Below are 13254 nucleotides of genomic sequence, written 5' to 3'. Positions count from 1 at the left end.
TCTTTCAGGTAGCGAGGACAGAATTTTTGTGAGCTCTCCACCCCATTCTCACATGGTTCCCTTTGAGGCTACCAGCACTTCATTATATCCTAGATCATTGACTGAGGTCCTGGTGATGATTCTACACTTTACCTCTTGACAGAACTACTCAGCCTACACTGAGAAACCCTGGTCTCAGTATCATGATGCTTTAGGAACTAACCAGCTTTGGTATATATAGAATGTCCACAGAAGTGGTTTAGGAACCAGGTGCCTGTGCAGATTTCTTCCTCAGCAATAACTCTAGACTACTTCTGGGTCACTCATTCTGAGGAGAAATACACTCACTCTGTGGAAAGAGAGGTTAAAGGGAAAGCTGACAAAAGAACCAGAAAGCAAAGCAATTTGGAGCATAAAAGGGGGAGGATGTTTTCAAAACAACAAATGCTGCATTCCTATGGTGAAAGAGAAAGTAGAATCTAAGCAGGAAACCTACATGGGTAGAAGCAGAATCCAACTGGGGATCTCCTGAGGACTAAAACCAAAGTCTTGTAGATCCATCATCAACAGAGCCAAGCTATCTCTGTCAGATATGCTTTATGTCAATAAGCACCAAGCCTTCCTAGTTCCTAGTCCTGCCTATAGATAGAATGTGCCATCTTGCAGAGAGGGTGTTTTCAGAGCCCTGAGTTTCAAACTCAAGTCACACACACACACACACACACACACACACACACACACACACCCCAAATACTCAAAACAAGAACACAGTGAAGTAGTGAAGAAATTAGCCATTTAAAAGACAGATGACAAGTTTGCAATTCTGGCCGAAGGGGGTTGCCCTGTGGTCACGTGTGAAAACAATTATGTTCACGATGAGCCATTTCTGAAGGAGGGATGCACAAATAAAAATACAGGTGACAAAAACCTGGCATCTTCCCTCATGCTTATGCTCTAGTGAGTAAGCAGATCAATCTGTTATTGGAAAGAAAAAGGAAGGCTGTCACGCAGAGAGGGAGAGCTGGCAGGCAGCTCATTGGAATTCACAGAATAACCTCTAAGTCCGTGAACTAACTAAACTCCATGCAGGAAATCAGAGCAGTAATGGGTGATTGTTGTCGTTGTTGCCCATTGTTTGTGCTGAAGCTAGATGACTTTTTACCTGCTCTGAGACTAGGGTTTGCTCTCATCCTGTTGCTGCGCCACCCTCCAGGTGGCTGCTACTCAGAAAAGGATGCTGGATTCATCACCATAGTTGTTTAGTTACAAATGGAGACAAAGCCCTGGGGGAGGAGGGGGAGACTTGTTGTTCCATTTAGCCTCCAGATTGCTCCCTCCCACTTGGAATTAGAAAGGCTAAGGGCTGGGGCCTGAGAAGCAAGAGCTTCCCAATACAACTTGATGTGAAGTGACAGGAAGTCATGTGCCTCTTCCTGAAACTTTCCAGAGATAGAGAGCTCAACATTCCATAGAGCAGAGCATTTAACATCTCTTTTTTCAATTGAAATGTATTTGACATATAACGTTGTATAAATTTAAGGTGTACAACATGTTGATTAAATACATTCATATATTGTAATATGATTGTCATTGTAGCTTCTAATCAGCCCTGAATCTTATCCAGGTCATCCTTTCCTGAAGGTAGTATAGTGCAGTGGTTAAGCCCTTGGGCTCTGCAGCCAGACTGCCTGCGTGCAGTCCTGACACCACTTGCTCAATATTAATTCTGTGCTGGGTCAAGTTTACTAGACTTCTGGACTCTGAGGTCTCTCATCTATAAAAATGAGAGACTAATAGCACAGTGCCTACGGTCTAGTCATCGCTTACTAGTAAACACTAGCTGTGATTTGTTACTATGTGGTTGTTCTGTAGCTTCCTCCCATTGCTGCTAGTTCTAACCTTCCTCCCACTGCACCCATACAGAACAAGCCTAATTTGTCCTTTACGTGATAGCCCTTTCAGATCTGTGACTATAGCTACCATCTCTCCCCATCTGATATTCCCCAGTCCAAGCTTTCTCTTATGCAAATATAACCCCCAGGCTTTTTCACCCTTTCCTCAAGTCTTTCCCTGTTCTTGTTTGCTCAACGTATTCTTGAATTCTTCCATTTGACACCATCCTCTTAAAACAAAGCTTCCCAAACTGAGCATGTTGCTGGTAGAAGGAAGGGGCAAACTGGGGCAGATGGCAGGAGACTCTCACCTGCCTCAGTCAAGATTCATTATTCCCACTAATGCCCTAGCTGAAATGAACTTTGGGGGCATTTACTATTGACTCATGCTCAGCTTGCAGTGAGTTAAGACCGCTTCGCTCCATCATGAATCATTAACCTTCAGGACAACTGGCGAATGAGGAGACGAACTAAACCTTGTATAGAGAACAAAGGTTTTGAAATTGCACTTGGGCCCAAAGCAGTATTTTGAGGCCCAAGAAGGTATTACTAAAGTTTCAGATGGCTGCGAGAATTTGTGTATCAAGTGCCTTGGAGTTGAAGTCAACAAACATCTATTGAGCAGCCACACATGGTACTGGAGACGCACGAGGAGACGAGATATAAAGATGAACATGAAAGATACCTTAGCCCCCGGAGACATTACAGCTAGGTGGAGAAATGAACAATACATGGAAAATAATCTGGCCAAACATAGCAGATATTGCAAGGAACAAAGTGCTATGGGAGTTCAGAAGTAGGAAAGATGAGTTTCAGTTTGAGGCATGGAAAGGCTTTGTGGATAAAAAAAAAACTTTTAGCATGGACCATAAAAAAAAGTCAGGCTGTTGACAGGAGTTACTTCTATCCATTCCACCACCAAACTTTAGGAAATCCAGTTGGCCTTCCAGGACATTGTAATCAGGATCATCATGAATCCTACTTTTATCCCCCAAGGAGATAGTTTAGAGGGTCCAGATGAGAAATGGCCAATATTGCTGGTAGATACCGTCAGCATCTCTATCCCACTTGCAGGACAAAATCAGGGCTGGCAGTGGAAAAAGGGGGGCACCCAATCTGTGGTCTGTACACAGTGTAATTGTGCCAAAGAGCATGTGCATTAGTTATTTATTCCTGTGTAACAAATTACCCCCTGAATTTTAGCAGCCTAAAACAACAAACACTTACCATCTTACACAGTTTCTGAAGGTCAGGAATTCAGGAGAAGCTTAGCTGGGTGGTTCTGGCCCAGGGACTCCTATGAAGTTGCAGTCAATCTGTCAGCCAGAGCTGCAGTCATCTGAAGACTTGACTAGGTCTGGAGACTCTGCTTCTAGGAAGGCTCACTAACATGGATGTGGACTGTAAACTCAGTTCCTCACATGTGGGCCTCTCCACAGGGCTGTCAGTGTGTTCTCAAGACATAGCACTTGGCTTCCTTCAAAATGAATGATGAGAGAGAGAGAGAGAGAGAGAGAGAGAGAGAGAGAGAAGAGAAGAGAAGAGAAGAGAAGAGAAGAGAAGAGAAGGAGAGGAGAGAGAGAGGGAGAGAAGAATGTCTTTTATAATCAAATCTTGGAAGGGACATAGCATCACTTCTGCAATATCTTATTGGCACAATGTGGGAGGAGACTATGCAAGGATACGAATGCTAGGATGTGGGGGTCACTGAGAGCCGTCTTAGAGGCTGGCTATTATTGCAGGCCTGAGCTCTCAAGCTCTAGGATGGACAGCAGCCCAGGGGGAAAACTGTGGTTGACATGAAGTCTTGATACAGACCTTCTTGCTATCACTGCCTTTGGGAGGGAGGATAGAAAGATGAGCTCAAAAGCCATTAATGGCCCTGGGTTCCTTAGGAGGAGTCTCTATGGTGACCAGAGTAGACCTGAGTCTGGGCATTGGTGACAGTTAATGAAACAAGCTGAAAGAGACTGACCTTTTTCTCCTGGCATAGGATTCTTCATTTTTGTGTTCCACTGCATGATGAAGGAGAGTGTGAGGGAGCAGTGGCAGATACACCTCTGTTGTGGGTGGTTGCGACTGGATTACTCTTCTGGTAAGATGTCAGTTTGGGTAAGTTTTTAAATCTCACAGGTTTTAGAAAACTAATTAGATTAACTTGTCTCCTTACTTGAGTTTGTACAGCATCAGCATCAAAATGGAGGCTGTTTCCATGTCATGAAAATGATTTGTACTTCTGTGCTGAGATGAATGAAGTCAAGTGAAGGATGTGACTTGGGACATATTTTAACTTAGTGAAGCTTCTCTTTTGGCCCAGATTCCTTGGATTGTTTGCCCTCACTGTCACCTGAGTCTTGATTCAATTAAAAGAACATTGATTGAGTGCCTAGTGTGTTCCAGGCACTGGTCAGAGGGGCTTTCTGGCCCATAGCCAACGGTGGGTTGAGTGTATGTAGGAAGCAAGGGATGATGGTGCAGGTGGAGTGAACTTGTCAGCATCCCTAAGATGCCTGGCTAGTGGGCTGCCTGAATGGACCTACGGCCCTTCCTGAACAGTGGGAGAGATAGTGGACTCTGATGTCCTCTCCGGAAATAATATCTCTAGTCCAGGCAAACTGATTTTCTATGTATCAAAAGTCTCTTCCATCCAATTCAAGCAGCTTCACTCAGTCTCGATGCAAAGATCCTTCAGGTGAAGGCAGTGCTTAAACTCGAAGGTTCTGTAAGTAGCACAGAGATCCCACTCCTTTATGCCGGGCATGGCAATAACCTGCTACAGATAGCAGGCATCCTTGGTAAGTGAATTGGCTCTCCCTGTACCACACATTACAGTTCAAACTTCTCACAACTTCATAGAAAACCTGACTCCTTGAGGTACCCAGAACAAACACTCCATACATTGGATATTTTCCTTTTTAAACAGGATTTTGAGGTATAATTTACCCATCTGAAGTGTAGAATATGATGAGTTTTATGTTTTTAACATTTTTGGTTTCATTTCAGATGGGAGCAGCAGGTGTGAGCTAAATGTTGGATATAAACAAGAAAGACTGAAGGAAATCTTTGAGCACAAATTGTCGACACCATCCCTCAAGTCAACTGCAACTAATTCTACTTTCAAATCTTTAGGCTCTACACAAGGCACTCCTTCAGAAATACACTTCCCAAATGGTGAGGGAAAAGGGTATATTGTCTACATTTATATTTCAGAGATACTGAATTAATGTGAGGCCACATACGTGGTCTTGGGAAATACTTCTTCCCGAAAACTAAAAGCACTTGTAGATGCATATACCTGAGTTCATTCGTGGCTTAGAAAGTGTATAGAAGCACCTAGTGAACTTAGTGTGTACAAATCTGGTGGGTTATTAAGCGAATGGAGTAGAGAAGAGACTGAAGGTCAAAAAAAATTCGTGGGTAATTAAAAACAATTGTCATAGATTGTTAACACCAGAAGGAACCTTAGACATTGTCTAGTGCAATTCCCTCATTTTACAGATGAGGAACCTTAAGCAGGAAAAGGGAAATGCCTTAAGGACAGTCACTCAGCCCATCAGCAGAGAACTGGGGCCAGAACTCAGGTCTCCTGGCTCTCAAGCTAGTACTCATCACACCCCATCAGGAATATCCACTGAGCTGCACAACACTCTTAGATGCTCCCGTTCTTCTATAGGAAGCCAAATTTCCAGGTATAGAAACAGATGTGGAGGTGGAGATGGGTGTTGAGAGGGAAAGTATAGGAAAAGGATTTGTCTAAAGGCCTCAAGTGAAAAGAAAGGCAAAATGAGCAAGAACTTAAGAACTCAAGTTGATGTTGTGATGGCTGTTTTGTGCTTGCACTTGGATGATGGTGTTTCTACTATTTGCAAAGTCTACAATGCCCCGGTTGAAAATGTTCTTTTTTCGTTAATGCAGATGACTTTGATGAAGATCCCTATTGTTTCTCTCCCTTGAGTTGTGATGCTGTGCCTAATTGTGTGAGAAGAATATTACCTGTGGAAATCAAAATGAATTCTATTCAAAAAAAAAGATTTCTTCAATAAATCCCAGCAGAGAAACCCACCTTTCCCTCACCCCCAGATTGGGGAAAATGTTGAATTTGTGAAGCTCTCTGCTCCAACTTCGTATTCTAAATATTATTTTGGAAGGGGCAGATAGTATTTAGTAAATATTAAAGTCAGAATAATTCTATTTATTGTTACAGGTGTTTCATTTTTTAGATAAGATATGAGATTACAGTTATGATATATTAGAGGAGAAAAGTCTACAGCATTGGAGATTGTGTTTCAAAAACACTAAGTGCCCACATTCTGAAAGGAAAAAACAATAAAAAAAACAAGATCAGGGTCCTTACTGCCCTGAGAGTCAACCAATTACAGGAGGCCAAAGTTTCCAGATACCCAATTGGCCTGACTCCCACAGAGGAAGCAGATGGGAAGAGCCACAAGGTCATACCTTTGGGGGGAGAAAAACTGCTATTCTGTTGGGTCGTCATGACAAAGAACCTGAAATCCCCATTATTCAAGTCACTCTTTTGATTGAAACCCCCTGTTAAAATGTAAACGTGTTCTGTGAAAAGGGTGGCTCATCAATCCACAGACACCCATGAATTCCTAAGTGGCGATAAATTTCTCAGCCAAGACAGCCTGTGAGGGAACAGCAAACAGGGTCCCGAGGAATGTAACAGAACAGGAGCTGTCTGAAGCTGGTGGTTTTCCCTAGGAAAGAAAGGACAGGCCAGAATAGGATAGTAGGGGGATGGAGATGAGAAGAGTCACCCAAAAGCAACAGAATGAGCATTGAAGATGAATTTTGCCTACTTTTGCTAGCACGATTGGTGGCCTTCTTAATCCCATCCCAAATACTGCCACCTAAGCTTCTCAGCCTGGCAGGCTTCTCACATTTGGCCTTGGGGAGAAATAAGTAAAGAGATGAACATTTTGGAAGGATACACAGGCAACTGGTATCAGGGGTTGCCTTCAGGAAGTATAACTGGATATCTGGGAGCAAGAAAAGGAGGGAGATTTACTTTTCACCCTATGCTTCTTTATATCTTTCAAATCTTGTACTGAGAATATATTACCTCTTCAAGCGATAAATAAATGTATACATAAATAAAGACAACTGGACCCTTACAATGAGAAAGAAAGGTAAACTCCTGGGTTTCAGTACCATACTTCTAGTCCCCCTTTGTACTTGTGAATATGTATGGTGCAGTAGGCTGTGGAGACAGCAAAACTGGATTCAAATTCCAGCTCTTGACAGAGGTATGACCGATTCCTAGATGTGAGACTTGGGGAAGTAATAATAATAGTACATTCATCATAGAGTTGAAGTGAGGCTTAAATGAGATGAGATCTATAAATTTTCTAGCATAGTGAAACACAGTATGTCTTAACCCCTTTCTCTTTCTAACCTCTACCCACTGACCTCTTACCTCCTCATGGCCCCACCTACCATGTCTACCCCATGAAAGGTACCACATCGAATCCTCTAAGCAAGATTTAACACTGACTGCTAAACTAGAGCACTGGTGCCAGTCATTAGTATAAAGCTCTTAGATTTCTCTTTGCCCCCTCTGCTATCCCACATATCACCACAAAGTAGGTAAGCTCTGAGGCCCCTGGATATCTGCCTTAGTCAGTGCTCTGCCTATGAATTTTTGCTCTGATAAAATCCTACATCCATTGCTCCCCACAGGGCTTTATGGGTACTATTTTTGTACGGGAAACTGAACAAGTGAGTAAGTAAGGACTAACATAAATAGTGAACAAAGTGTCATGAATGTTAGAAAATGCCTTTGAATTGATAATATTGTCACCTTCATTCAAAACCAGATTTCAGGGCAAGACTTGGGTGTGATTAGCAAATCTGCAGATATATATCTTCTGCAAATGCTTTGATTTAGGGGATCATTTTTGGTGAAAATGCCCATGATTGTATTTATTTTCAGCGAGTACTAGGACTCTGATTGTTCTGCTAATGCTGGAGTGATGAATATACAGCCTGTTTCTAACGACCTGACATGCTGCCAAGAACAGAAACACTATTTTGTAGAAAAGTTCATAATTCCTGTCATGACTCCTCTTGCTAATTAGTAAAACAGGGGTTTATCACTAATTAGACAAAATGAAGTTGCAGGGAGAACACTGATTAAATACCTTTCAGACATCTTTGGTTTGCTCTTCCTGGGCCCACAAAATGGCTGACACTTGTGCGAAGACAGACCCAAGTGATTATGGAAAAGAGACCTTAAAATCTTTGGCCTGCTTTCAATCAACCGCCAAGCACTCAATGGGCCCTGACATGGAGAGAAATATCCAGACATGTCATGCTTGCGCCATTACCTCCAGCAGCTCACTTTTTACCTGGAAGACCAGATATACACATTCACGTAGTGAATGATTGAAACAAGGATATGGCGGAAGAGAAGTGCTTCACCAGCAAGAAATGTGACAGTATGTAGTCAGGCTGAGAGGGGGGTATTCCAGATTTGAGGGTGAGGGGAACAGCTTGGGTAAGGCAGGACTCCATTTCTCAATACCACAAGCAAATTCTCATTACTAAGTCCTGGTCAACACATTTTCAAAGCCCTGTGGAGCTTTCAGGGTACAGACTCTGATGGTGCATTCTCTGCTGTGCTCTGGGTACCCTGTGGGCCAGCTGGCAAACCGTGACTAGTACTAACTCTCTCTGGGGCAAGTCTGAGGAAGCTCCCACCCAGTACCCTAATCCTTACTGCTTTTTCAGAAGTCCCCAAAGTGACAGGGACCGTCTGTGATGGCTCAACTTCCCCGTACTCAGGGATATGGAAAGATTGGAGGGGTGGAAGGATAAGAGAAGGTAAGGCTTTTATCTTCAACAGCTCAGGCCTGTGGTAAATTGATGTGTTTCTGGTCCTGATCTTCAACAATTTAGGGGACATAAGGATTTTGGAGCAATGAGGGAATGGTCTAGTTATACCTCTGCTGAGGCAAAACAAATGAAATGGATTAAATTCATACTTATAATGTCTGGCACCTTGTAGGCACATCATAAATATTTGTGTACATGAATGAATGAATGAATGAATGAATGGTCTAAAATACATAAGTATATGAAAGCAATGGCTGACTTTTCCTAATTTAGGATTTCTTATCTTAGTGCTGAATAAACCTATGTTCTCCACTAATATTTAAGGAAAGAAAGGACAGGCCAGATCTTTCCAGCCCTTTGTGAGGGCTGGAACCTTGTCTGTCTTGTTGACTGCTGTACTCTTAGTGTTTAGCATAATGTTTCAGTCAAGGTTCTTTGGTTGCCAGCAACAGAAACTAAATGTCTTTGAACTGACAATATTGTTGCTTCCAGTTACCCAAGGAAAAGGAAATTGATTGAAAGGGTATTAAGAACTCAAATAATTTATGGGATGGTTAAAAAACAGCGTTTGAAAAAGGACAGAGTTCTATCAATCAGAAACCATAGGGGTAGTCTCCTAGCAGGGACTCTTCTCGTGAGGGCACCACTACTTGGAAGAATAAACTGTATTTTCTTCTAGCCCAATGTTACCAGCTTAAGATTCAGAGTCTCATAAGACTGCTTCTGATAGGCTGAGCTTAAATTGTGTGCTGTACTGAGTAGTAATTGGAGGGATGTGGCAGAAGAAACCTTCAGGAAGCCCTTTGGTTTTGGCAGTAGTAGGACAGGAGCTTGGATTTACCTTCCCACCAAGAATACCCATACTGGAGGAGAAATCATCCTGCAAAAACAAATTAGGGTGCTGTTAGGAATGGACCAGTAGGTGGGGGAAAACCCCACATATGTCCACTATATGCAATACAGGACTGAATGTATTTTGGTTGAATGAATGTAACCAAACTTCAGTAACATGCTTCTTTTTTTAAAAAACACAAAATTTATTATGAACACAGACTTGGACCTTAAGAGCTGAAATCAATGGTAAGCAAATGGTGAAGAGCTTAAAAATATTGCTTGGTGGACATTCCATGATGCCAGGGAGAAGCATTCATTTCCTGCAATTCGAGCCCAGTAACATACTTCTTCAATGAGGGGACAGTAATGCTTAGAAGAGGAGGTCTCTCCCCCAACCCACATGCCTCATTTAGGTACTCACTTATTTTTTAAAGGCTAAAGTATATCAGGATGTTTCGAGAGAGCTGAAGAGCTCAAAACAAACATCCCAGAATGCTAGAGAAGAATGCTATTAGAAATGTGATTTTTAGAGATCATGGGTACACAGGTTGACCCTACTTTAAGGAAAATCAGTGTATGAACATGAGCTTCATTGTTTGTCTATGACATTGCCACATCTCTCCAGAGGAGTTCACAACAGATTACATTATATTGTGAAGGTGCTTCATCATACAGCTTTCTAGGAGTTCCCCCAAATATCTGAAAATATATTTTGATTCCACTTCTAGGACCCTTCAGCTCTAATTAGGGAGGGCACAGTTGCCTGAGAAAAAAGAGGTGGAATGCCACTTACATTCTCTATCTTACCATGCTAAAGACATGGTATTAAAAAACGAGATCCATTGAAAAGGGGGAGGCATATGACATTCAGGGCTTTGCACTGGAGGACTCTAGTGTGAATATCAAAAAGAAGACCCCAAGGAAATCAATAAGTGGTGACTTCAAGTAGTGAAAAAATTTCATATCCTCGTAATACAGAAGAAAACTACAGATGTTTCCTTAACATATGCAGTCCTATGCAAATTATTATGTAAATTTTTAAAAAGTCAGTACTGGCAAATTCCCAAGTTTCCAAGATTTACTTATGTTAACCTAGTATTCATCACAGAAATAAGGTTGAAAGTTTTTGCTCACACTTCAGGTTACTTAGATGTGAGAAGAGACAAGATTGAAGGATATGCTACATAAATAGGGTGAACACACTCAAATCAGGGGACATGCCAGATAGATGGCTAGATGGAGACATAGATAGTTTTCACCTTCAAAATGTTAGCCAGATCCTCCATCATGCTTAGTTGGTTGTGGAGAGCAATGGGACTCGAAATGGCAATGAATATGAGTTTCAGTGAATTTTGATGAAGGCCTAGTTCATGCAAGAAAGATTAAAAAAAAAATTCCAAGGTCCACAAATTCCCAGAGGAAAACTTTAGAGGCAGTTACAGGGAAAGAATAAAGACCTAGTATAACAGGCTTCAGAAGTCCACAGACACTGGCCCTTTCAGGGGTTGAAACGTAGGAGTGTACTTTACAGTGGAGCAGACTTCATCAGCTGGCATCACCTGGGTTTTTCAGTGGGCCTCAAAAACCAGGTTGCAGAGGCTGACAGTGAGCGGGATTAGACTCCAGCTGTCTTCCACAGAGAAAATGTTCTTCCCAGTCTCCCTCCTTTATGAAACTCTAATGGTAGTGGAGTATACAACTCTTCTGTACCTTGACTTTATTTTTTTTTTATTATTGTTGCTTTGCATTTAACAATCTATCAGGACACAAAGAGCTTTTTATTAAAGGCTGCATTGTGTTCCATTGTATGGCTATCACTTACCTTTTTAAACAGTTTTCCTAATGATGGTTTCCAAACTTTTGCTATTTTAAATAAGTGCTGTAATAAATAGTCTTATATAAGTCAAAAAAGAAACAAGAAACCAAGTTGTGGGGTTGAGGTTAGGGGAATATTTCCTAGTATTGAGGCCAGTGGCTGTGCACCTAGTGAGTGGTAGAAGAGGCTCCCTTCGGCTGGCCCCGGGGACTCAGGCGGTTAGAGCTCCATGCTCCTAACTCCAAAGGCTGCCGGTTCGATTCCCACATGGGCCAGTGGGCTCTCAACCACAAGGTCGCCAGCTCAATTCCTTGAGTCCCGCAAGGGATGGTGGGCTGTGCCCCCTGCAACTAGCAACGGCAACTGGACCTGGAGCTGAGCTCCACAACTAAGATTGAAACAACAACAACAACAACTTGACTTGGAAAAAGTCCTGGAAGTACACACTGTTCCCAAATAAAGTCCTGTTTCCCTTCCCCAATAAAAACAAAAATCAAAAAAAAGAAGTCTCCCTTTCTGCCTCCTTTTGATCTGAGTCCAGAAATATGAGCAAGTAAAGGTTTCAGGAAGGTTCGACATTCTCTCTCTCTTTTTTTTTCATGCTATGTTATTTTTCATTAAGTACAAAGACTCTTCCAATCGTGTCACCTAGAGATCGTTTCACCCACTGCTCTGTTTGGCCGCCGGTCTCTTGTCTCTCTCTCCAGCAATGGTGAGGCACATACCCTTTCCACGGAGAAGAGAAGTCCATGGTTCTTTGCCTTTGCCAGTAACAAAAATGTTGGAGAGCCTTGTGGTAAAGCTGTTGCCACTGGCATCACTCATATGAACCACATCAAAAGAACCAAAGGTGTCTCTCTCTCTGTTGGTGATCACACCAATTCTTCCCAGGTTGGCACCTCCGGACACCATGCACAGGTTACCAGTGTCAAACTTGATGAGATCAGTAATTTTGCCAGTCTCCAAGTCCATCTGAATGGTGCCGTTCACCTTGATGAGGGGAGCAGGGGAGCAGATGGTGTGAGCATCATGAGTCACCAGATGAGGGCTTCCCTTTGTACCCACAAAGATCGTTCTCACTTTGCACAATTTGTACTTGACCTCCTCAGGTGTATACGATGAACAGCAAAGCGACCCTTGGTGTCGCAGATCACACAGACACTCTCTCCAGTCTTGTCAATTCTGATGACATCCATAAAACCAGCAGGGTAGGTGACATCACTTCAGACCTTGCCATCTTAAGGAACCGCTGCACGCAGATCTTCTTCACTTCATCTCCTGTCAGGGCATACTTCAGTCTGCCCCTTTGGAAGATGATGAGAGGGAGGCATTCTCTCAGCTTGTGGGGACCGGCGGACGGACAAGGAGCAAACACACCCGTCAATTACCCAGCATGCAATGCTTTGGAGCTGCTACACGCTTCAGATGCTTCTTGGGATCACGAGCCATGGCTGTGCTAGGCACAGAAAGCAGTTCGACATTCTTTTAATCTGTTATCCAATCAAGTGCAGCATGCTGGTCATTATAGGCACTTTATCTGTGCCCAGTCCTAACAGTCCAAAACAGTATCAAAACTGTTTTGATACAACAGTCAATAAGCTACAGTTCCACCCATAACAAAGAGACTGTCCTTGGGGTAATAAAACATCCACACTATAACAATTTGTCCACGGTAACATATGTTAGCTGTTCAAATTGTGTGGTAGAGACCTTTAGGCATAATAAACAGTAGCCAGTTAATTATGAATCTAATTTCACAAACCCTTATTGAGTATCCAGTATGTTTGAGGTAGCAAACAAGACAGACACAGTTCCTACAATTGTCTGGGGAGACAGAAAATTAAATGTGCAGGGACCGATCCGGTGGCTCAGGCGGTT

The 13254-nt window shown here is 42.6% G+C and overlaps 1 protein-coding gene and 1 pseudogene across 2 annotated transcripts in view; one reads left to right on the top strand and one right to left on the bottom strand.

Moving 5' to 3' along the window:
* Positions 1 to 7622, top strand: part of ADGRG4 (adhesion G protein-coupled receptor G4) — a gene marked incomplete at both ends in the record, with an annotated part of 131693 nt that extends 124071 nt beyond the window's left edge. Inside the window, 4 exons of the mRNA XM_081042993.1 lie at positions 3865 to 3966; positions 4875 to 5042; positions 5787 to 5848; positions 7572 to 7622. Coding sequence (XP_080899119.1) covers positions 3865 to 3966; positions 4875 to 5042; positions 5787 to 5848; positions 7572 to 7622 — 383 coding nt within the window. The remainder of the gene's footprint in view (positions 1 to 3864; positions 3967 to 4874; positions 5043 to 5786; positions 5849 to 7571) is intronic.
* Positions 7623 to 12036: 4414 nt separating this feature from the next.
* On the bottom strand, positions 12037 to 12825 carry LOC308494757 (small ribosomal subunit protein eS4-like; annotated as a pseudogene). Its single transcript has one exon. The product of its transcript is annotated as a small ribosomal subunit protein eS4-like (transcript).
* Positions 12826 to 13254: the final 429 nt, after the last annotated feature.

This window comes from Rhinolophus hipposideros (assembly GCF_964194185.1).
Source record: "Rhinolophus hipposideros genome assembly, chromosome: X".
Classification (NCBI taxonomy): Eukaryota; Metazoa; Chordata; class Mammalia; order Chiroptera; family Rhinolophidae; genus Rhinolophus; species Rhinolophus hipposideros.
This window is presented reverse-complemented; position numbering and strand designations above follow the sequence as displayed.